We start from the raw sequence: 25,764 nt of genomic DNA, 5'->3' as shown, positions 1-25,764 counted from the left end.
CCCCCACCTGTGGACGTCGGGCCCTCATACCACCCTCATGGAGTCTGTTTCTGACCGTTTGAGCAGACACATGCACATTTGTGGCCTGCTGGAGGTCATTTTGCAGGGCGCTGGCAGTGCACCTCCTTGCACAAAGGCGGAGGTAGCGGTCCTGCTGCTGGGTTGTTGCCCTCCTACGGCCTCCTCCACGTCTCCTGATGTACTGGCCTGTCTCCTGGTAGCGCCTCCATGCTCTGGACACTACGCTGACAGACACAGCAAACCTTTTTGCCACAGCTCGCATTGATGTGCCATCCTGGATGAACTGCACTACCTGAGCCACTTGTGTGGGTTGTAGACTCCGTCTCATGCTACCACTAGAGTGAGAGCACCGCCAGCATTCAAAAGTGACCAAAACATCAGCCAGGAAGCATAGGAACTGAGAAGTGGTCTGTGGTCACCACCTGCAGAATCACTCCTTTTTTGGGGGTGTCTTGCTAATTGCCTATAATTTCCACCTTTTGTCTATTCCATTTGCACAACAGCATGTGAAATTTATTGTCAATCGGTGTTGCTTCCTAAGTGGACAGTTTGATTTCACAGAAGTGTGATTGACTTGGAGTTACATTGTGTTGTTTAAGTGTTCCCTTTATTTTTTTGAGCAGTGTATATATATTGTGTATTACGGGTATCGTCCCGTGTCGTTCAACGAGGTTTACCCTCGCTCTTTTGTTTAGGTACAACCCAGTTTTTTTTGTATACGTGTTTGTTTTGGGTGTATTAAAAACCCCTATTGGGTATTCCTGCGCCTGTCTCCAAATCCTTAATACCAGCTTGACAGTATTGACTCAACAGTGTGAATACTTATGTAAATTAGATATTTCTGTATTTAATTTTGAAAAAATTTTGAAACATTTCTAAAAACATGGGTTTATTGTTTAAATTTTTTTTAAATATTATTTTATTTATTTACCCCCTTTTTCTCCCCAATTTTGTGGTATCCAGTTGTTAGTCTTGTCTCATCGCTGCAACTCCCGCACGAACTCGGGAGAGGCGAAGGTCGAGAGCCATGCGTCCTCCGAAACACAACCCAACCAAGCCGCACTGCTTCTTAACACAGCGGGCATCCAACCCGGAAGCCAGCCGCACCAATGTGTCGGAGGAAACACCATACACCTAGCTACCTGGTTAGCGTGCACTGCGCCCGGCCCGCCACAGGAGTCGCTAGTGTGCGATGAGACAAGGATATCCTTGCCGGCCAAACCCTCCCTAACCCGGACGACACTGGGCCAATTGTGCGCCGCCACATGGGCCTCCCGGTCGAGCCTGGGCTCGAACCCAGAGTCTCTGGTGGCACAGCTAACACTGCGATGCAGGGCCTCCCGGGTGGCGCAGTGGGCTAACATGTTTTTATTTTGTCAATATCAGGTATTTTGTGTAGATGGGTAAGAAACCAAATATATTTAATCCATTTTGAATTCAGGCTGTAACACGTGGAATAAGTCAAGGGGTATGAATACTTTCTGAAGGAACTGTAGGTATAAAAATGAGTATAAAACAAAATATCTAGTGACATTTTAATCCACACTGCTGTTGTCACGGTTGGGAACTAACTGTTTTGGTGAAGTAATGTCTTCATCTATAGCCCAAGTCTTGAGTGCAATGTTGTATTCCTCTACAGTACATTAATTTCTCTCACAATGGTTTATATTACACTATATACAACATATGTTCTTTAGACTACAGCAAAAGTTTTGCATATTGTAGCTTCTCTACTGTTTAAACAAATTGTCAGGTCAATAAAAACAAATCAAACACAGTGACAGAACAGCAGGCTCTATAAAGACTTTATAAAGGCTGACATGAGTGGCCAGGAGGACTGGTCTACAATCCACTTCAACTCATAGAATCTCTTTGCTCTCTTCACTTCTGGTAATTATTTTATACAAAAACAAAGTGACCTTTCCCGACCTCTTACAAGGGGTAAACGTAGGCGAAGTCGACGTTGTACGTGACCTGGTGTCCGTTGTCCCAGGCGTACAACTTTCCCTCCTTGGGGTTGTAGTCGATCTGTGTGGTGTAGGTGTAGTTGTTGGTGAAGGGCATCCTGGGAACCATCTGGGTGTTGGTGTGCGTGTCGAAGGCGTACGACAGTTTGGCGTCCTTCTCGTTGTAGCTGTCGACGGCGTACAGTACGCCACACACGATAAAGCAGTTCCCATAGCGGTTCCTCCTGAGGCCTGTCCTCCAGGTAGTCTCCCTCTGGGTGCTGAGGTCAGAGGGGTTCAGCCGCGTCAGGACGATTACTTCCTGTAGGAAGCCCTCATCGTCCAGTGCAGGGTAGATGACCCACAGGCCGCTCTCGTCCACTGCGAAGTCGACGTCGGAGTGACCTCGCCATTGCCATGGTGTGGAGACATCGTGGAACACGGCGTCGTGCAGCGTGGTCCAGGCCGCCACGTAGCGCAGACGCAGGTCGAACTTGATGACGTCACGGGAGAAGGCGCGGTTGTAGTAGAAGGCTCCGTCGTAGACCACGTGTCCCGTTCCGATCCAGTTGTAGGAAAGCTTGTAGGAGTTGGTGAAGCGGCCTTGTGGGGAAAGAAAACAAAGAGATAACGTCTGGCCACAGTATAACACTATTATAAAATCTAATGACAAGTTCATCTCTGAGGAGGCAAGGAACATGAAGGATTGTGAAAAAAAATAGCTGGGTTCGTAACTAATAAAAAAGTTGCTAAATACCTGATTTGAAGGTCTGCATGTTGCGGAACTCCAGCAGGTTGTTTCCGTAGTAGTAGTTAGTGACGTAGATCTTGTCGTTGTTGGCCAGAGGATCCTTCATCCAGGCCCCCTCGTTCCGGCCGTAGGTGTTATGGAGGACCGGCTCAGAGATGGTGGACAGAGTGTCCTTACACTCTCCTGTGGATACACAGATTGTCAGTTAGAGCAGTGTACCCAATCACAACCCTTTCCTGGGGACCGCTACCCAGACAGTCCAATCATAACCCTCTCCTGGGGACCGCTACCCAGACAGTCCAATCACAGCCCTCTCCTGGGGGACCGCTACCCAGACAGTCCAATCACAACCCTCTCCTGGGGACCGCTACCCAGACAGTCCAATCACAGCCCTCTCCTGGGAGACCGCTACCCAGACAGTCCAATCACAACCCTTTCCTGGGGACCGCTACCCAGACAGTCCAATCACAGCCCTCTCCTGGGGGACCGCTACCCAGACAGTCCAATCACAACCCTCTCCTGGGGACCGCTACCCAGACAGTCCAATCATAACCCTCTCCTGGGGGACCGCTACCTAGACAGTCCAATCACAACCCTCTCCTGAGGGACCGCTACCCAGAGAGTCCACGTTTTGTGTTCTAACCCTATACTGATGCACCTGATTAAACTAAATAATCATAAACCCTTAATGAATGACATTAACCTACCCAGGTAGTATTTTAATGTGGAACGAAAAGCCATCTTGAGGAACTGACAAGAAGAACCTACCAAGCTTCCTGGTGGATGTTTGTTGCCCTGGTTCCTTTGGGTCCTCAGGGATCCCCCCCTCCTCCTCCCAGCTGATGCTGTATCTGCGTCTGGCAGGTTGAGGCCTACCAATGGTGGTGGTAGTAGAGGTGGCGGTGGTGGTGGTGGTGGTGGCTGGTGGTCTAGTGGAGGGGGGGGTGGTCTGCCTCTGTGTTGTGGGAGACAAAGTCAACCTAGAGCTTTCCATTGGCGATGTAGTAGTCGCTAGCAAAACCGTTGTTGTGGGCGTTTTAGGAGTTATTGTCACGGCAGCAGTTGTCGTGCCAACTGTAGTGGTCTTTGTGTTGATGGTCGAAGCCTCTGTAGTTATTGTTAGTCGTTGAGTGTTGAGCTTATCGACTGTACTAGTGCTTGCAATGGTCTCTGATGGTCTTTTGTTTTTCACTTCCAAGGCCCTTAGTGATTCCAAACCAGTGCTTTCCAAGGCCATGACAGGTGTGTCAGTCGGTCTGACTGTCGTCCACCTCATGGTCTCCTTGGATACCTGAGTGGTTGTTGTAGTGACTGGTCCCTCCGTGGTCTGAGTGATGCCGGCTGGTTTGACTATCATGGGGACGGGCCTCTCAGTTCCTCTAGTGGTGGTCTGACCAGTGGTCTCAGCCATAGTTGAGTTAATATCAGCGTTCCTGGTGGCGGTGACCGTCTGGTCCTCTGCTGTATGTCCTGTGGGCGATGCAGTCGTCTTAGAAGTCACTGTTGTTACAGTGTCGGGTTGCGTTTGGATGGCATGTGTTGATTGGCTGATCTGACTGGCCCCTCCCACTTGGTCTCTGCTCTTTGGCCGAGCAGCTCTTGGTCCCGCCTTCTCTTTGGCTCTTTGAGGGGCTCTGTGCTGGATAAGCTGCTCCTCGATGAGGAGGTTGACTGGGCCGTCGCCACTGAACGTATCATACTCAAAGACTGGTCAGAGAAAACAATACAAACAATAGTTTACACATCAGGACAAAATGGGCAGTTTAATGTTAAACAGGAGAGATGACGGCCTGTAAGGCAGACACTTCTGACTGTGACACCAAGAGGAGTAATTCCAGAAAGAAATACAAACAGTATTAAAAGAGCCAAATGACGCTGGCTGCTTGTGACTGAGGCTGTGTGGAAATGACCCTGGCTGCTTGTGATGCTGAGGCTGTGTGGAAATGACCCTGGCTGCTTGTGACTGAGGCTGTGTGGAAATGACCCTGGCTGCTTGTGATGCTGAGGCTGTGTGGAAATGACCCTGGCTGCTTGTGATGCTGAGGCTGTGTGGAAATGACCCTGGCTGCTTGTGATGCTGAGGCTGTGTGGAAATGACCCTGGCTGCTTGTGATGCTGAAGCTGTGTGGAAATGACCCTGGCTGCTTGTGATGCTGAAGCTGTGTGGAAATGACCCTGGCTGCTTGTGATGCTGAGGCTGTGTGGAAATGACCCTGGCTGCTTGTGATGCTGAGGCTGTGTGGAAATGACCCTGGCTGCTTGTGATGCTGAGGCTGTGTGGAAATGACCCTGGCTGCTTGTGATGCTGAGGCTGTGTGGAAATGACCCTGGCTGCTTGTGATGCTGAGGCTGTGTGGAAATGACCCTGGCTGCTTGTGACTGAGGCTGTGTGGAAATGACCCTGGCTGCTTGTGATGCTGAGGCTGTGTGGAAATGACCCTGGCTGCTTGTGATGCTGAGGTTGTGTGGAAATGACCCTGGCTGCTTGTGATGCTGAGGCTGTGTGGAAATGACCCTGGCTGCTTGTGATGCTGAGGCTCTGTGGAAATGACCCTGGCTGCTTGTGATGCTGAGGCTGTGTGGAAATGACCCTGGCTGCCTGTGACTTTACATCAGCTGTTTACAGCTGCTGTTTCAGCATAGCCAGGGACCAGCCATTAGCCAGGGACCAGCCATTAGCCAGGGACCAGCCATTAGCCAGGGACCAGCCATTAGCCAGGGACCAGCCATTAGCCAGGGGCCAGCCATTAGCCAGGGGCCAGCCATTAGCCAGGGACCAGCCATTAGCCAGGGGCCAGCCATTAGCCAGGGGCCAGCCATTAGCCAGGGGCCAGCCATTAGCCAGGGGCCAGCCATTAGCCAGGGACCAGCCATTAGCCAGGGACCAGCCATTAGCCAGGGACCAGCCATTAGCCAGGGACCAGCCATTAGCCAGGGACCAGCCATTAGCCAGGGACCAGCCATTAGCCAGGGACCAGCCATTAGCCAGGGACCAGCCATTAGCCAGGAACCAGCCATTAGCCAGGGACCAGCCATTAGCCAGGGACCAGCCATTAGCCAGGGGCCAGCCATTAGCCAGGGACCAGCCATTAGCCAGGGACCAGCCATTAGCCAGGGACCAGCCATTAGCCAGGGACCAGCCATTAGCCAGGGACCAGCCATTAGCCAGGGACCAGCCATTAGCCAGGGACCAGCCATTAGCCAGGGACCAGCCATTAGCCAGGGACCAGCCATTAGCCAGGGACCAGCCATTCTAAATAGCAGTTTGTGGAAAAGACAGAGATAGATATGTTGTCCGTCTGATGAGGTCAATAAGATCTGAGATCTCAAAAGTCAGAACTCACAATTCTCCCCTGGTTCCCCGTCATCAGCCACCATTTGGTCAAATTTGTAGAAGGTCATCCCCCTGATCACCATCCCTTTGGGGCCAGTCTTCACCCCCTGGGACACCCCCTGGCTCTCTTGGCTAGCCCCATCCTGGGGGGTCACCTCTGGGATCACCTGGGCAGTCACCTGGGGGGTGGGGCTGGGTCCTGGTCCTGGAGCATCTGTCTTAATTAAGGGTCTGGAGGACTCATGGCCTCCATCAAATCTCTCCTCGTGCCTCTCCTGTCAAGTGGATGAAACATACCCATTCTTATCAGTTTGACAAAGAAACTGTCAGAAGTATCCTGATAAACAAGCACAATGATTACACAATACCTGGCAGAAGACAGACACTACAAATTGAGTTCTGTCCTGGATTTGTTTTCTTATTCCCATTCCCCTCAAGTTGTGCCATTTATTGTCAGAGTATGTTTTGATAAGTGAAAACAAGAAACATTTGAAAGGAACTGAACACACTCTCGAGACAACATATCAATATATTGGATCATTTGAAAGTAGTGTCCAGGTCCGCCCATCCCTGCTGGACCGTCTCCCTGTGTGCATCCCAAATGGCACCCTATTCCTGATATAGTGCACTACTTTAGACCAGGACCCAATGGCACCCTATTCCCGATATAGTGCACTACTTTAGACCAGGACCCAATGGCACCCTATTCCCGATATAGTGCACTACTTTAGACCAGGACTCAATGGCACCCTATTCCTGATATAGTGCACTACTTTAGACCAGGACCCAATGGCACCCTATTCCCGATATAGTGCACTACTTTAGACCAGGACCCAATGGCACCCTATTCCCGATATAGTGCACTACTTTTAGGGCGGCAGGTAGCCTAGTGGTTAGAGCTTTGGACTAGTAACCCGAAAGGTTGCAAGATCAAATCTCCGAGCTGACAAGGTAAATATCTGTCATTCTGCCCCTGAACAAGGCAGTTAACCCACTGTTCCTAGGCCGTCATTGTAAATAAGAATGTTACTTGCCTAGTTAAATAAACATTTTAAAATGCTTTTGACCAGGGCTCTTAACAGGGCTAAAATAGGGCTTTAACAGGGCTCCAACAGGGCTCTAATAGGGCTCACTACTCTAATCAAAAGTAGTGCCCTATAAAGAGGTTAGCGTTAGCCTGGCTGGATGCCTCTGTAATATTCACATCCACTTGTCTGGCTGGATGCCTCTGTAATATTCACATCCACTAGTTTGGCTGGATGCCTCTGTAATATTCACATCCACTAGCCTGGCTGGATGCCTCTGTAATATTCACATCCACTTGTCTGGCTGGATGCCTCTGTAATATTCACATCCACTAGCCTGGCTGGATGCCTCTGTAATATCCACATCCACTAGCCTGGCTGGATGCCTCTGTAATATTCACATCCACTAGCCTGGCTGGAGGCCTCTGTAATATTCACATCCACTGGTCTGGCTGGATGCCTCTGTAATATTCACATCCACTAGTCTGGCTGGATGCCTCTGCCGACAAACACCCCATCCGCTGTGCCCTCAACCGGCCTCCGTCTGAGCAGACCCCCTCCGTCTGAGCAGACCACCCCCCCGGGCTACTAACTTTAAACGCCGCGGGCTAGCTTAGTGGAGGCCTCACTACTCCATCTACGGCTGCCCCCTGGACACTATGATCACTTGGCTACATAGCTGATGCCTGCTTGACTGTCCATTAATTCACGGTACTCCATTCTGTTTATTTGTGTTTTATCTGTCGGCTCTGTGCCTTAACTCAGGATCTGTGTGTAGTTAATCCGACCCTCTCTGCCCAGTCGTCGCCATTTTTACCTTCTGTTGCTGTGTTAGCTGACTAGCTGCTGTTATCTGACCTGCTGTTTTAGCTAGCTCTCCCAATCATGACCTGCAATCACTTTATGCCTTATTGTATGTCTCTCTCAAATATCAATATGCCTTGCATACTGTTGTTCAGGCTAGTTATCATTGTTTTGGTTTGCAATGGACCCCGTAGTTCCACTCTCCGTACCTCTGATACCTCCTTTGTCCCACCCCCCACACATGCGGTGACCTCACCCATTGAGACCAGCATGTCCAGAGATACAACCTCTCTTATCATCACCCAGTGCCTGGGCTTGCCTCCGCTGTACCCGTGCCCCACCATACCCTGGTCTGCACATTATGCCCAGAATCTATTCTACCACGCCCATAAATCTGCTCCTTTTATTCCTTGTCCCCAACGCTCTAGGCGACCAGTTTTGATAGCCTTTAGCCGCACCCTCATCCTACTACTCCTCTGTTCCTCGGGTGATGTGGAGGTAAACCCAGGCCCTGCATGTCCCCAGTCACCCTCATTTGTTGACTTCTGTGATCGAAAAAGCCTTGGCCTCATGCATGTCAACATCAGAAGCCTCCTCCCTAAGTTTGCCTTACTCACCGCTTTAGCACACCCTGATTTCCTTGCCGTGTCTGAATCCTGGCTTAGGAAGGCCACCAAAAACTCTGAGATTTCCATACCCAACTATAACACTTTCCGTCAAGATAGAACTGCCAAAGGGGGAGGAGTTGCAATCTACTGCAGAGATAGCCTGCAAAGTTCTGTCATACTTTCCAAGTCTATGCCCAAACAGTTCGAACTTCTAATTTTAAAAATTAATCTCTCCAGAAATAAGTCTCTCACTGTTGCCGCCTGCTACCGACCCCCCTCAGCTCCCAGCTGTGCCCTGGACACCATCTGTGAATTGATCGCTCCCCATCTAGCTTCAGAGTTTGTTCTGTTAGGTGACCTAAACTGGGATATGCTTAACACCCCGGCAGTCCTACAATCTAAGCTTGATGCCCTCAATCTCACACAAATCATCAAGGAACCCACCAGGTACAACCCTAAATCCGTAAACATGGGCACCCTAATAGACATTATCCTGACCAACTTGCCCTCCAAATACACCTCTGCTGTCTTCAATCAAGATCTCAGCGATCACTGCCTCATTGCCTGTATCCGTCACGGGTCCACGGTCAAACAACCACCCCTCATCACTGTCAAACGCTCCCTGAAACACTTCTGCGAGCAGGCCTTTCTAATCGACCTGGCCCGGGTACCCTGGAAGGATATTGACCTCATCCCGTCAGTTGAGGATGCCTGGTCATTCTTTAAAAGTTACTTCCTCACCATATTAGACAAGCATGCTCCGTTCAAAAAATGCAGAACCAAGAACAGATATAGCCCTTGGTTCACTCCAGACCTGACTGCCCTCGACCAGCACAAAAACATCCTGTGGCGAACTGCAATAGCATCGAAGAGCCCCCGTGATATGCAACTGTTCAGGGAAGTCAGGAACCAATACACGCAGTCAGTCAGGAAAGCAAAGGCCAGCTTTTTCAAGCAGAAATTTGCATCCTGTAGCTCGAACTCCAAAAAGTTCTGGGATACTGTAAAGTCCATGGAAAACAAAAGCACCTCCTCCCAGCTGCCCACTGCACTGAGGCTAGATAACACGGTCACCACTGATAAGTCCGTGATAATCGAAAACTTCAACAAACATTTCTCAATGGCTGGCCATGCCTTCCACCTGGCGACTCCAACCTTGGCCAGCAGCCCCGCCCCCCCCCCTCCCCGCTGCTACTCGCCCAAGCCTCCCCAGCTTCTCTTTTACCCATATCCAGATAGCAGATGTTCTGAAAGAGCTGGAAAACCTGGACCCATACAAATCAGCTGGGCTTGACAATCTGGACCCCCTATTTCTGAAACTGTCCGCCGCCATTGTCGCACCCCCTATTACCAGCCTGTTCAACCTCTCCTTCGTATCATCTGAGATCCCCAAGGATTGGAAAGCTGCCGCTGTCATTCCCCTCTTCAAAGGGGGAGACACCCTGGACCCAAACTGTTACAGACCTATATCCATCCTGCCCTGCCTAGCTAAGGTCTTCGAAAGCCAAGTCAACAAACAGATCACTGACCATCTCGAATCCCACCGTACCTTCTCCGCTGTGCAATCCGGTTTCCGAGCCGGTCACGGGTGCACCTCAGCCACGCTCAAGGTACTAAACGATATCATAACCGCCATCGATAAAAGACATTACTGTGCAGCCGTCTTCATCGACCTGGCCAAGGCTTTCGACTCTGTCAATCACCATATTCTTATCGGCAGACTCAATAGCCTCGGTTTTTCTAATGACTGCCTTGCCTGGTTCACCAACTACTTTGCAGACAGAGTACAGTGTGTCAAATCGGAGGGCATGTTGTCCGGTCCTCTGGCAGTCTCTATGGGGGTACCACAGGGTTCAATTCTCGGGCCGACTCTTTTCTCTGTATACATCAATGATGTTGCTCTTGCTGCGGGCGATTCCCTGATCCACCTCTACGCAGACGACACCATTCTGTATACTTCCGGCCCTTCCCTGGACACTGTGCTATCTAACCTCCAAATGAGCTTCAATGCCATACAACACTCCTTCCGTGGCCTCCAACTGCTCTTAAATGCTATTAAAACCAAATGCATGCTTTTCAACCGTTCGCTGCCTGCACCCGCACGCCCGACTAGCATCACCACCCTGGACGGTTCCGACCTAGAATATGTGGACATCTATAAGTACCTAGGTGTCTGGCTAGACTGCAAACTCTCCTTCCAGACTCATATCAAACATCTCCAATCCAAAATCAAATCTAGAGTCGGCTTTCTATTCCGGAACAAAGCCTCCTTCACTCACGCCGCCAAACTTACCCTAGTAAAACTGACTATCTTACCGATCCTCGACTTCGGCGATGTCATCTACAAAATAGCTTCCAATACTCTACTCAGCAAACTGGATGCAGTTTATCACAGTGCCATCCGTTTTGTTACTAAAGCACCTTATACGACCCACCACTGCGACCTGTATGCCCTAGTCGGCTGGCCCTCGCTACATGTTCGTCGTCAGACCCACTGGCTCCAGGTCATCTACAAGGCTATGCTAGGTAAAGTGCCGCCTTATCTCAGTTCACTGGTCACGATGGCTACACCCACCCGTAGCACGCGCTCCAGCAGGTGTATCTCACTGATCGTCCCTAAAGCCAAAACCTCATTTGGACGCCTTTCCTTCCAGTTCTCTGCTGCCTGCGACTGGAACGAATTGCAAAAATCTCTGAAGTTGGAGACTTTTATCTCCCTCAACAACTTTAAAAATCTGCTATCCGAGCAGCTAACCGATCGCTGCAGCTGTACATAGTCCATCTGTAAACTACCCACCCAATTTACCTACCTCACCCCCATACTGCTTTTATTTATTTACTTTTCTGCTCTTTTGCACACCAGTATCTCTTCTTGCACATGATCATCTGATGATTTATCACTCCAGTGTTAATCTACTAAATTGTAATTATTCGATTTATTGCCTACCTCATGCCTTTGGCACACATTGTATATAGATTCTCTTTTTCCTACCATGTTATTGACTTGTTTATTGTTTACTCCATGTGTAACTCTGTGTTGTTGTCTGTTCACACTGCTATGCTTTATCTTGGCCAGGTCGCAGTTGCAAATGAGAACTTGTTCTCAACTAGCCTACCTGGTTAAATAAAGGTGTGAAAAAAAAAAAAAAAAAAAAATCACATCCACTAGTCTGGCTGGATGCCTCTGTAATATTCACATCCACTAGCCTGGCTGGATGCCTCTGTAATATTCACATCCACTAGTCTGGCTGGATGCCTCTGTAATATTCACATCCACTAGTTTGACTGGATGCCTCTGTAATATCCACATCCACTAGCCTGGCTGGATGCCTCTGTAATATTCACATCCACTAGTCTGGCTGGATGTCTCTGTAATATTCACATCCACTAGCCTGGCTGGATGCCTCTGTAATATTCACATCCACTAGCCTGGCTGGATGCCTCTGTAATATTCACATCCACTAGTCTGGCTGGATGCCTCTGTAATATCCACTAGTCTGGCTGGATGCCTCTGTAATATTCACATCCACTGGTCTGGCTGGATGCCTCTGTAATATTCACATCCACTAGTCTGGCTGGATGCCTCTGTAATATTCACATCCACTAGTTTGGCTGGATGCCTCTGTAATATCCACTAGTCTGGCTGGATGCCTCTGTAATATTCACATCCACTAGTCTGGCTGGATGCCTCTGTAATATCCACATCCACTTGTCTGGCTGGATGCCTCTGTAATATCCACATCCACTAGTCTGGCTGGATGCCTCTGTAATATCCACATCCACTAGTCTGGCTGGATGCCTCTGTAATATTCACATCCACTAGTCTGGCTGGAGGCCTCTGTAATATTCACATCCACTAGTCTGGCTGGAGGCCTCTGTAATATTCACATCCACTAGTCTGGCTGGAGGCCTCTGTAATATTCACATCCACTAGCCTGGCTGGATGCCTCTGTAATATTCACATCCACTAGTCTGGCTGGATGCCTCTGTAATATTCACATCCACTAGCCTGGCTGGAGGCCTCTGTAATATTCACATCCACTAGTCTGACTGGAGGCCTCTGTAATATTCACATCCACTAGCCTGGCTGGATGCCTCTGTAATATCCACATCCACTAGTCTGACTGGAGGCCTCTGTAATATCCACATCCACTAGCCTGGCTGGAGGCCTCTGTAATATTCACATCCACTAGTCTGACTGGAGGCCTCTGTAATATTCACATCCACTAGCCTGGCTGGATGCCTCTGTAATATTCACATCCACTAGCCTGGCTGGAGGCCTCTGTAATATCCACATCCACTCCTATACCACTGGACCTGCCAAGCCACAAATGACTGTGGTTATTATCTGAAATATACGATGTGTCGTTATATTAAAGTCTCTGGGTTTATTGCGGAGAAAGGTGTGGAAAAAACATGGCCGTTCTTGGCCGTTTTGATGAAGGAACAACATGTGACATGGCTATTATTAACATCATTATTTGTTTCCAGTTTGAAAATCAGGCAGCTGAGTGTTCCTGGTAGTAAGGAGGACTGAGTGTTCCTGGTAGTAAGGAGGACCGAGTGTTCCTGGTAGTAAGGAGGACCGAGTGTTCCTGGTAGTGAGGAGGACCGAGTGTTCCTGGTAGTAAGGAGGACCGAGTGTTCCTGGTAGTGAGGAGGACCGAGTGTTCCTGGTAGTACGGAGGACCGAGTGTTCCTGGTAGTACGGAGGACCGAGTGTTCCTGGTAGTACGGAGGACCGAGTGTTCCTGGTAGTACGGAGGACCGAGTGTTCCTGGTAGTACGGAGGACCGAGTGTTCCTGGTAGTACGGAGGACCGAGTGTTCCTGGTAGTACGGAGGACCGAGTGTTCCTGGTAGTACGGAGGACCGAGTGTTCCTGGTAGTACGGAGGACCGAGTGTTCCTGGTAGTGAGGAGGACTGAGTGTTCCTGGTAGTGAGGAGGACTGAGTGTTCCTGGTAGTGGGGAGGACTGAGTGTTCCTGGTAGTGGGGAGGACTGAGTGTTCCTGGTAGTAAGGAGGACTGAGTGTTCCTGGTAGTAAGGAGGACTGAGTGTTCCTGGTAGTGAGGAGGACTGAGTGTTCCTGGTAATGAGGAGGACTGAGTGTTCCTGGTAGTAAGGAGGACTGTGTGTTCCTGGTAGTAAGGAGGACTGTGTGTTCCTGGTAGTAAGGAGGACTGTGTGTTCCTGGTAGTGAGGAGGACTGTGTGTTCCTGGTAGTGAGGAGGACTGTGTGTTCCTGGTAGTGAGGAGGACTGTGTGTTCCTGGTAGTGAGGAGGACTGTGTGTTCCTGGTAGTGAGGAGGACTGTGTGTTCCTGGTAGTGAGGAGGACTGAGTGTTCCTGGTAGTGAGGAGGACTGAGTGTTCCTGGTAGTGAGGAGGACTGAGTGTTCCTGGTAGTGAGGAGGACTGAGTGTTCCTGGTAGTGAGGAGGACTGAGTGTTCCTGGTAGTGAGGAGGACTGAGTGTTCCTGGTAGTGAGGAGGACTGAGTGTTCCTGGTAGTGAGGAGGACTGAGTGTTCCTGGTAATGAGGAGGACTGTGTGTTCCTGGTAGTGAGGAGGACTGTGTGTTCCTGGTAGTGAGGAGGACTGTGTGTTCCTGGTAGTGAGGAGGACTGAGTGTTCCTGGTAGTGAGGAGGACTGAGTGTTCCTGGTAGTGAGGAGGACTGAGTGTTCCTGGTAGTGAGGAGGACTGAGTGTTCCTGGTAGTGAGGAGGACTGAGTGTTCCTGGTAGTGAGGAGGACTGAGTGTTCCTGGTAGTGAGGAGGACTGAGTGTTCCTGGTAGTGAGGAGGACTGAGTGTTCCTGGTAATGAGGAGGACTGTGTGTTCCTGGTAGTAAGGAGGACTGAGTGTTCCTGGTAGTAAGGAGGACTGTGTGTTCCTGGTAGTAAGGAGGACTGTGTGTTCCTGGTAGTAAGAAGGACTGTGTGTTCCTGGTAGTGAGGAGGACTGAGTGTTCCTGGTAGTGAGGAGGACTGAGTGTTCCTGGTAGTGAGGAGGACTGAGTGATCCTGGTAGTGAGGAGGACTGAGTGTTCCTGGTAGTAAGGAGGATTGAGTGTTCCTGGTAGTAAGGAGGACTGTGTGTTCCTGGTAGTAAGGAGGACTGAGTGTTCCTGGTAGTGAGGAGGACTGAGTGTTCCTGGTAGTGAGGAGGACTGAGTGTTCCTGGTAGTGAGGAGGACTGAGTGTTCCTGGTAGTGAGGAGGACTGAGTGTTCCTGGTAATGAGGAGGACTGAGTGTTCCTGGTAATGAGGAGGACTGAGTGTTCCTGGTAGTGAGGAGGACTGAGTGTTCCTGGTAGTGAGGAGGACTGAGTGTTCCTGGTAATAAGTAGGACTGAGTGTTCCTGGCAGTAAGGAGGACTGAGTGTTCCTGGTAATAAGTAGGACTAAGGAGGTGATGTGACTGTTTGATGAAAATTAAAAGTCATATTTTGAATTTATAAATGTGTTTGTCAGGAAATTGTGTTAAAGGTTGAATGCAGACATTTTTTTTTATTTCTCCCTATGAAATCATTGCTGGTTAACAATGAAGTACCTTACTTAATTAAAATGGTAAACAATAAACAGAAATAGCTTCTTAGCAGAGCAATTTCTCAAGAAAGAATTTACCTGGGAGTGGTGTGAGTGGGAAAGGGAAAACTGAAGAACAAAAAACTCTGTTATTGGCAGAGGTTTGGAACTCTCATTCTTATTGGTCTATTAACTAAAAACAGGCTGACATTTCAGGCAGTCTTTTCAGAGAGGGGGGGTTGTCAACCTTTTCACAATTTCACTGTATGACTCCAACCTCGGTGTGGAAATAGATATAAAATACAGAAATATCACATTTTTGACTGACTGGACCTAGTGGTTAGAGCGTTAGACTAGTAACCGAAAGGTTGCAAGATCGAATCCCGGAGCTGACAAGGTAAAAATCTGTCGTTCTGCCCTTGAACAAGGCAGTTAACCCACTGTTCCTAGGTTGACATTGAAAATAAGAATTTGTTCTTAACTGACTTGCCTAGTTAAATAAAGGTCAAATAAAAAAATAATACAGCCTGTTAGTGTCATACATTGGTCAAAGCCTGACTGCACCAATCAGCACCATGTGGAATCAATGATTACTGGTGTTCTGTAAGCAATGGTCACATGACTGTGTTCATCTTCCTGTCTGCTTCATTCTATAGCTAGATATCTACAGGAGTGATAAGTATAATTGTTGTCTTTATCTGCTGTCTACTACTGTCTTTTTGCTAGCTAGGGCCATCTATATTAAGTGCTTCCTGTCTTCCCAGCAGTCTACTTGGTGTGTGAACTGCTTCCTGTCTTCCCAGTAGTCTAGTTGGTGTGTGAACTACTTCCTGTCTTCCCTGTAGTCTAGTTGGTGTGTGAACTGCTTCCTGTCTTCTCTGTAGTCTACTTGGTGTGTGAACTGCTTCCTGTCTTCCCTGTAGTCTAGTTGGTGTGTGAACTGCTTCCTGTCTCCCCTGTAGTCTACTTGGTGTGTGAACTGCTTCCTGTCTTCCCTGTAGTCTAGTTGGTGTGTGAACTGCTTCCTGTCTCCCCTGTAGTCTACTTGGTGTGTGAACTGCTTCCTGTCTCCCCTGTAGTCTAGTTGGTGTGTGAACTGCTTCCTGTCTTCCCTGTAGTCTACTTGGTGTGTGAACTGCTTCCTGTCTTCCCTGTAGTCTAGTTGGTGTGTGAACTGCTTCCTGTCTTCCCAGCTGTCTACTTGGTGTGTGAACTGTTTCCTGTCTCCCCTGTAGTCTACTTGGTGTGTGAACTGCTTCCTGTCTTCCCTGTAGTCTACTTGGTGTGTGAACTGCTTCCTGTCTCCCCTGTAGTCTAGTTGGTGTGTGAACTGCTTCCTGTCTTCCCTGTAGTCTACTTGGTGTGTGAACTGCTTCCTGTCTCCCCTGTAGTCTAGTTGGTGTGTGAACTGCTTCCTGTCTCCCCTGTAGTCTAGTTGGTGTGTGAACTGCTTCCTGTCTCCCCTGTAGTCTAGTTGGTGTGTGAACTGCTTCCTGTCTCCCCTGTAGTCTAGTTGGTGTGTGAACTGCTTCCTGTCTTCCCTGTAGTCTACTTGGTGTGTGAACTGCTTCCTGTCTTCCCACCAGCCTACTTGGTGTGAACTGCTTCCTGTCTTCCCAGCAGCCTACTTGGTGTGTGAACTGCTTCCTGTCTTCTCAGCAGCCTACTTGGTGTGTGAACTGCTTCCTGTCTTCTCAGCAGCCTACTTGGTGTGTGAACTGCTCCCTGTCTTCCCACCAGCCTACTTGGTGTGAACTGCTCCCTGTCTTCCCACCAGCCTACTTGGTATGTGAACTGAACTGCTTCCTGTCTTCCCACCAGTCTACTTGGTGTGTGAACTGCTTCCTGTCTTCCCAGCAGCCTACTTAGTGTGTGAACTGCTTCCTGTCTTCTCAGCAGCCTACTTGGTGTGTGAACTGCTTCCTGTCTTCTCAGAAGTCTACTTGGTGTGTGAACTGCTTCCTGTCTTCTCAGAAGCCTACTTGGTGTGTGAACTGCTTCCTGTCTTCTCAGCAGTCTACTTGATGTGTGAACTGCTTCCTGTCTTCTCAGCAGCCTACTTGGTGTGTGAACTACTTCCTGTCTTCTCAGAAGTCTACTTGGTGTGTGAACTGCTTCCTGTCTTCTCAGCAGCCTACTTGGTGTGTGAACTGCTCCCTGTCTTCCCAGCAGGTTACTTGGTGTGTGAACTGCTTCCTGTCTTCTCAGCAGCCTACTTGGTGTGTGAACTGCTTCCTGTCTTCTCAGAAGTCTACTTGGTGTGTGAACTGCTTCCTGTCTTCTCAGCAGTCTACTTGATGTGTGAACTGCTTCCTGTCTTCTCAGCAGCCTACTTGGTGTGTGAACTACTTCCTGTCTTCTCAGCAGTCTACTTGATGTGTGAACTGCTTCCTGTCTTCTCAGCAGCCTACTTGGTGTGTGAACTACTTCCTGTCTTCTCAGAAGTCTACTTGGTGTGTGAACTGCTTCCTGTCTTCTCAGCAGCCTACTTGGTGTGTGAACTACTTCCTGTCTTCTCAGAAGTCTACTTGGTGTGTGAACTGCTTCCTGTCTTCTCAGCAGCCTACTTGGTGTGTGAACTGCTCCCTGTCTTCCCAGCAGCTTACTTGGTGTGTGAACTGCTTCCTGTCTTCTCAGCAGCCTACTTGGTGTGTGAACTGCTTCCTGTCTTCCCAGCAGCCTACTTGGTGTGTGAACTGCTTCCTGTCTTCCCAGCAGCCTACTTGGTGTGTGAACTGCTTCCTGTCTTCCCAGCAGCTTACTTGGTGTGTGAACTGCTTCCTGTCTTCCCAGCAGCTTACTTGGTGTGTGAACTGCTTCCTGTCTTCCCAGCAGCTTACTTGGTGTGTGAACTGCTTCCTGTCTTCCCAGCAGCCTACTTGGTGTGTGAACTGCTTCCTGTCTTCCCAGCAGCTTACTTGGTGTGTGAACTGCTTCCTGCTCATAACTTGCAGATGATAGTTGACCCATCAACCAGGATCCTTTCTCCTCTGCTAGGCAATCAGCAATTAGTACAAGGAGGTATGCTCTTCACCTCTGCTAGGCAACTATTAAATAGTGTTAGTACTTTAGTCTCCCCTGGTTTTTCAGCGGGAGCTATAGGTGGCGGTCTCGTCTGCAAAAGTAAGACCATCACCGTAACAAAGACGGTTATGCCGCGTTGTTCTGCGGAGTTGTTCGAGGAAGGAACTAGAGTCTCTCACTTGAGTATCTTACCTAGTTATTTTGTGTGTGTTTTCTCTACCTGTTCACTCCTCTTCCTGTAGGCTTTACAGACGCTGCAACTCGTATAATTTAGTGGACCCTGAGCGCACAACCCATGTGGAATTCCTTTTTCTGGCAGCGTTTGGAACTGCCAATCTGCGGTCAAAAATTCCTCTCAGCCTATTCTGCCCCTCGGTCCTTTGACTTTTTGTCCCTGACGGAGCGATGGATCACCCCAGAGGACACTGCTACTCCAGCTGCTCTCTCTTCATCTGACTACGTTTTCTCTCATAGTCCGAGAGCATCTGGTCGTCGTGGTGACGGCACAGGGCGACTCATTTCTCCTAACTGGGGATTTGATTATGTCTCACCTGTCCAGCTCCTCATTTGAATTCAATGGTGTCACTGTCACTTGTCCACTCAAACATTACATTATTGTCTTCTATCGCCCACCAGTTGCCTTTGAAGAGTTCCTCAATGACCTTGAATGAGCTCATTTCCTGACGATGGCTCACCGCTCTTCGTACTTGGCAACTTCAATCTCCCGACGTCTGTCTTCGATTAATTTCTTTCAAACTCTCTCTTTCCCTTCCTTGCCTCTTTTGACCTCACCCTTTCACAATCCCCTCGCACTTACAAAGCAGGCAATTCGCTTGACCTCATCTTTACTAGAGGCTGTTCTCCTACTAATCTCACTGCAGCCCTCCTCCAGGTCTCTGATCACTATTTTGTTTCTTTTTCTCTCCCATCTCCCCTCCTACCCTACCCATCTCTCCTCCTACCCACGCAGCCCCTACCCATCTCTCCTCCAACCCACTCAGCTCCTACCCATCTCTCCTCCTACCCAAGCAGCCCCTACCCATCTCTCCTCCTACCCAAGCAGCCCCTACCCATCTCTCCTCCTACCCAAGCAGCCCCTATCATCTCCCCTCCTACCCACGCAGCCCCTACCATCTCTCCCCCTACCCTACCCATCTCTCCTCCTACCCAAGCAGCCCCTATCATCTCCCCTCCTACCCACGCAGCCCCTACCATCTCTCCCCCTACCCTACCCATCTCTCCTCCTACCCAAGCAGCCCCTATCATCTCCCCTCCTACCCACGCAGCCCCTACCATCTCTCCTCCTACCCTACCCACTCAGCCCCTATCCATCTCTCCTCCTACCCATCTCTCCTCCTACCCAAGCAGCCCCTATCATCTCCCCTCCTACCCACGCAGCCCCTACCATCTCTCCTCCTACCCTACCCACTCAGCCCCTATCATCTCTCCTCCTACCCATGCAGCCCCTATCATCTCTCCTCCTACCCACTCAGCCCCTATCATCTCTCCTCCTACCCATGCAGCCCCTACCCATCTCTCCTCCAACCCACTCAGCTCCTACCCATCTCTCCTCCAACCCCTCAGCCCCTATCATCTCTCCTCCTACCCATGCAGCCCCTATCATCTCTCCTCCTACCCACTCAGCCCCTATCATCTCTCCTCCTACCCATGCAGCCCCTATCATCTCTCCTCCTACCCACTCAGCCCCTATCATCTCTCCTCCTACCCATGCAGCCCCTACCCATCTCTCCTCCTACCCACTCAGCTCCTACCCATCTCTCCTCCAACCCCTCAGCCCCTATCATCTCTCCTCCTACCCATGCAGCCCCTATCATCTCTCCTCCTACCCCTCAGCCCCTACCCATCTCTCCTCCTACCCCTCAGCCCCTACCCATCTCTCCTCCTACCCACTCAGCCCCTACCCATCTCTCCTCCTACCCCTCAGCCCCTACCCATCTCTCCTCCTACCCACTCAGCCCCTACCCATCTCTCCTCCAACACACTCAGCCCCTACCCATCTCTCCACCTACCCACGCAGCCCCTACCATCTCTCCTCCTACCCATGCAGCCCATACCCATCTCTCCTCCTACCCACGCAGCCCCTATCATCTCTCATCCTACCCAAGCAGCCCCTCCATCACGATTGATAACTCAACAGTGTCACCCTCCCAGAGTGCAAAGAACCTTGGCATGACCCTGGACTAAATCCTGTCGTTCTCTGCAAATATCAAAGCAGTGACTTGCTCCTGCAGGTTCATGCTCTACAACATCCGTAGAGTACGATCCTACCTCACACAGGAAGCTGCGCAGGTCCTAATCCTGTTCCGTCTGGACTACTGCAACTCACTGTTGGCTGGGCTCCCTGCTTGTGCCATCAAGCCCACCTAGTTTTCAACTTTCCCAAGTTCTCCCATCCCACTCCTCCGCACTCTCTACTGGCTTCCAGTCGGCGCTTGCATCCACTATGCTGCTTGCCTACAGAACAGCAAGAGGAACTGCCCCTCACTACCTTCAGGCTATGCTCAAACCCTACACCCCAACCCGAGCACTCCGTTCTGCCACCTCTGGTCTCTTGGCCCTCCCACCCCTACGGGAGGGCAGCTCCTGCTCAGCCCAGTCCAAGCTCTTCTCTGTCCTGGCACCCCAATGGTGGAACCAGTTTACCCCTGAAGCTGGGACCCTGCCCATCTTACAAATGCACCTAAACCCTACCTCTTCAAAGAGTATACATTTCAAGGAGCGGCACACTAATCCGGATGATTATAATAAATCCCGCTATGCCCTCAGACGAACCATCAAACAGGCAAAGCGTCAATACAGGACTAAGATTGAATCCTACTACACCGGCTCTGACGCTCATCGGATATGGCAGGGCTTAAAAACTATTACGGACTACAAAGGGAAACCCAGCCGTGAGCTTCCCACTAATGCAAGCCTACCAGACGAGCAAAATGCCTTTTATGCTCGCTTCGAGGCAAGCAACATTGAAGCATGCATGAGAGCACCAGCTGTTCCGGGCGACTGTGTGATCAAGCTCTCCATAGCTGATGTGAGCAAGACCTTCAAACAGGTCAACATTCACAAGGCCAGACGGATTACCAGGACGTGTACTCAGAGCATGCGCAGACCAACTGGCAAGTGTCTTCACTGACATTTTCAACCTCTCCCTGACCGAGTCTGTAATAGCTACATGTTTCAAGCAGACAACCATAGACCCTGTACCCAAGAAAGCGAAGGTAACCTGCCTAAATGACTACCGCCCCGTAGCACTCACGTCGGTAGCCATGGCTCACATCAACACCATCATCCCGGAAACCCTAGACCCACTCCAATTCGCATACCGCCCCAAAAGATCCACAGATGACGCAATATCAATCGCACTCCACACTGCCCTTTCCCACCTGGACAAAAGGAACCTATATGTGAGAATGCTGTTCATTGACTACAGCTCACCGATCAACACCAAAGTGCCCACAAAGCTCATCACTAAGCTAAGGACCCTGGGACTAAACACCTCCCTCTGCAACTGGATCCTGGACTTCCTGATGGACTGCCCCAAAGTGGTATGGGTAACCAACAACACATCTGCCACGCTGATCCTTAACACAGGGGCCCCTCAGGGGTGTGTGCCTAGTCCCCCCCTGTTTTCCCTGTTCACCCATGACTGCGTGGCCAAGCACGACTCCAACACCATCATTAAGTTTGCTGACAACACAACAGTGGTAGGCCTGATCACTGACATGAGACAGCCTATAGGGAGGAGGTCAGAGACCTGGCCATGTGGTCCCAGGACAACAACCTCTCCCTCAACATGAGCAAGACATTGGAGCTGATCGTGGACTACAGGAAAAGGAGGGCCGAACACACCCCCATTAACATCGACGGGGCTGTAGTGGAGCGGGTCGAGAGTTTCAAGTTCCTTGGTGTCCACATGACCAACAAACTATCATGGTCTAAACACACCAAGACAGTTGTGAAGAGGGCATGACAGCACCTTTTCCCCCTCAGAAGACTTGGCATGGGTCCCCAGATCCTCAAAAGGTTCTACAGCTGCACCATCGAGAGCATCCTGACCGTTTACAACACCGCCTGGTATGACAACTGCTCTGCATCTGACCGTAAGTCGCTATAGAGGGTAGTGCGTACTGCCCAGTACATCACTGGGGCCAAGCTTCCTGCCAACCAGGACCTCTATACCAGTCGGTGTCAGAGGGAGGCCATAGAAATTGTCACAGACTCCAGTCACCCAAGTCATAGACTGTTCTTTCTGCTACCACACGGCAAATGGTACCGGAGCACCAAGTCTAGGTCCAAAAGACTCCTTAACAGCTTTTACCCCCAAACCATAAGACTGCTGAACAACTAATCAAATAGCCACCTGGACTATTTATATTGACCCCGATCACTGCCCTGGGGAATTGGGATATTTTTTTAGACCAGAGGAAAGAGTTTCTCCTATTGGCCCTCCAACACCACTTTCAGCAGCATTTGGTCTCCCATTCAGGGACCGACCCTGCTTAGCTTCAGAGGCAAGCCAGTGGTGGGATGCAGGGTGGTATGCTGCTGGCATGAAGAAAGTAATCGATGTTGATACAATGGGATCCCAATGTGTTTTTTTTTTGTAAAGCCACTCGAGAGCATTGGTGCTGCAGTGCTACCAAACCTGATGACTCCCAGATCCTACCCACCTCTTTATTCTGATAGGCTGTAGCCACATCACTCAGTCTCTTCTCCTGCCTCATGGGGAGCGAGGGGGGTGGTGTCTCCTTCACCTGCTGTGGCTGGATAGAGGGTCTCTTCTCTTGGCCTGGACCAGCCTCATCCTGGCTGTGGTTCTGAGAGACTGCTTGGTTCTAGTTGGACACACATAGGATGTTTTCTTGTGGTAAAATAATGATGACAATGTTTGTCAGTACTTTATAATAGACTGTATCTCATTCACAAGCAGCTACATTTAAATAACTATCAGGCACTCAGTAAGTGAGGATGTTTTCTGGGAAAAGGGGACCTTGACCAAAGAAGGGTGTTTTTCAAGACATAAAATGTATGCAACTCACTATTTTTATTTTATACTTTTTTTAATTTCACCTTTATTTAACCAGTTGGGCTAGTTGAGAACACGTTCTCATTTACAACTGTGGCCTGGCCAAGAATAAAGCAAAGCAGTGTGACACAAACAACAACACAGAGTTACACATGGAATAAACAAACATACAATCAATAATACAGTAGAGAAATCTATATACAGTGTGTGCAAATGAGGTAGGATAAGAGAGGTAAGGCAATAAATAGGCCATGGTGGCAAAGTAATTACAATATAGCAATTAAACACTGGAATGGTAGGATGTGCAGAAGATGAATGTGCAAGTGGAGATACTGGGGTGCAAAGGAGCAAAATAAATACAGTATTGGGATGAGGTAGTTGGATGGACTATTTACAAATGAGCTATGTACAGGTGCAGTGATCTGTGAGCTGCTCTGACAGCCGGTGCTTAAAGCTAGTGAGGGAGATAAGAGTCTCTATTAAGAAAAGTTATGCTTCAGGCATAATTCATTTCTAATTTCCATCATTTAAATGGAGTGTGTTGGACACAACTTCCAGGTCCATAAAGGCAAGTCGCCTGTGGCATCAGAACCACTCATAAAGCAGAGTAATGGCTCCTGGGAGACCCGTTCTATTCTAAGTGATTGGTTTGCTTCCATTCAGCTGGCCCGTCTGGTTGTTCTAATCTACACCATACAGTATACACCCAGTCTATTTACTGTTTCATATGGAGCTCTGGTTTCATTCCGTGTGTGGGCGTACTGCTGTGCTCACCACATCTCAGATTCACTTCACTCCCTTTGTCCAAGTACTGTATGTGCACGTCAGCCCAATGATGTATATAGTCTACTCTTTACAAGGTGAGATAGGGTTGTCTTCCTCGGTGATGGAGGTCTTACCTTTTCAATGTTTTCCACACGGTCCAGGAGCTTAGTGGTGACGGAGTGGAGCTTCAGGAGATCCAGGCCATAGAAGGATCCCTCCAGCAATTCAGTAATCAAGGAGAGCTAGAACGGATGAAGTAATTTCCATCAGACGGTGTTGCTCTCATTCTGAGCACAGCACAGACATTGCCATAATCAAACTATTTCCCACAGCCCATCCATAGGGATTACTCTCTCAGCACAGACATGCCATAAAACTCCCTAGCCCATCCATGAGTATAAAATTCAAAATTGAACATCCAAATCCTCAAATGAATCCTAAAAGGTGTCAGAAGACAGAAGCTGCAGTGACACTGATAGCCCCTAGTCAACTTGACACTGATGAGGAGGACCCAGACAGAGCCATCATTTGAAAGATGATGGAGTGGATCCAGGCTATCACCTTGATGTTGTCCTTCCCAGCTTCCCGTAGCTGCTTCAACCTGAAGTCCCCCTCGCAGGGATTGACCGCCGACGGAGGAGCGATGCAGGCGCACTTGCACTCTGGCCCCGAGGTGATAGTCTCTATGGTGTAGTAGTCCTGCGCCGTGCCGCTGCCGTCTTCTATCCGCCGGCAGGCGCTCCTGCTCAGGGGTCTGACAACACATTTACAGCGACAGTCAGAGCCTTCCGAGAGGGCTTTCACTTTGTCATAATCACCCAGCAGCTACAAAGAGAAGAGGACGGACGCATTTTCCACCACGTATAATCAGAACACATTTTACTTGATACAAATGCATCTTGACCATATGTTCAGTATTAGGCATGTTTTCAGCGCCCCCAAATATTATTCATTTTAAAATACTGAATCAATATTGACTAATGCAAATAGATCTGTTGACATGAATAACTCTTCCAGTTGATGCTAGGCTAGGTGATGTCACCATGGACCTACCTGGGTCAGAATGTTATGATGCGTGTCCATCTCTTCCTGAAGCGTGTCATTCTGATCTCCAAGGTCCTCTTTATGTTCGGGTTTAATCCCAGGATTAGTGTCCGCAGGTATGGCCGTGCCCGCGCACTCCTTTGGGGCAGCTGAACACAACGCGAAAAACGCGCACCAAATTACGCACAGGAAAACCCTTTTACACATCATGTAGGCTAAGGCCCAGAAGAAAAAAAACAGCATAAAAAAAAACTGCCTATCACTCTAAATTTGAGATTGTATTTTCATTTGATCCCAGATGAATTGCATCTTTCTATTTCATCAGCAAATCGCCTTTTCCTGCTTGGTGAGTGAAAAGCAAGTGTTTTGTGGTCCTCTGTGTGTGTAAGTGCATCTGCTGGGAGTGACTGCGGGGGGATGAGGGGGACTGGGCTCAGTGCGCTGGAGTCCTAGGACGGACGAGAGAAAGGAGAGGACCTGAAAGAACGGGGGCAAGGAGGAGTTTAACTGCTGCAAAGGGGAAATGCCAAGTGGCGCACACGGTAATACATAAAGGATAACCATGTTGTAAATATAAGAATGAATACGAGTGTCCATTTAAAATGGTTGAATCATGATATTATCCGCCACATACATTTTGTTAGTAGTTTATCTTTAAATAGTTTATGAAGCAACTTTCCTAGACAGAAGAGAATGAACCAAGTTACAGCCACGCAATATGGTCTTTGGTGCCCTCTGGTGGTACTTCGCGAGGCAGACCAAAAACTACGTTGCACCTGTCATTTAGACATTTCTATATTTCTCGAGAACGAGCCAGCCCATGAAATATACACTCATTCTACTAAGAACAGAATACACATGTTCCCCAT

At 49.3% G+C, this 25,764-nt stretch overlaps 1 protein-coding gene across 1 annotated transcript; it reads right to left on the bottom strand.

The window, feature by feature from the left end:
- Nucleotides 1–275: 275 nt before the first annotated feature.
- On the bottom strand, nt 276–25,667 carry olfml2ba (olfactomedin-like 2Ba). The gene is made up of 8 exons (XM_055943819.1): nt 24,905–25,667; nt 24,413–24,676; nt 23,986–24,093; nt 22,731–22,895; nt 6,063–6,327; nt 3,487–4,425; nt 2,725–2,901; nt 276–2,570 (listed from the first exon to the last, which is right to left on the bottom strand). Exons 1-8 carry the CDS (start codon nt 25,136–25,138, stop codon nt 1,954–1,956), a joined length of 2,769 nt encoding a protein of 922 aa, XP_055799794.1. The 5' UTR covers nt 25,139–25,667; the 3' UTR covers nt 276–1,953.
- Nucleotides 25,668–25,764: the final 97 nt, after the last annotated feature.

This window comes from Salvelinus fontinalis, chromosome 14 (genome assembly GCF_029448725.1).
Source record: "Salvelinus fontinalis isolate EN_2023a chromosome 14, ASM2944872v1, whole genome shotgun sequence".
Lineage (NCBI taxonomy): Eukaryota > Metazoa > Chordata > Actinopteri > Salmoniformes > Salmonidae > Salvelinus > Salvelinus fontinalis.
This window is presented reverse-complemented; position numbering and strand designations above follow the sequence as displayed.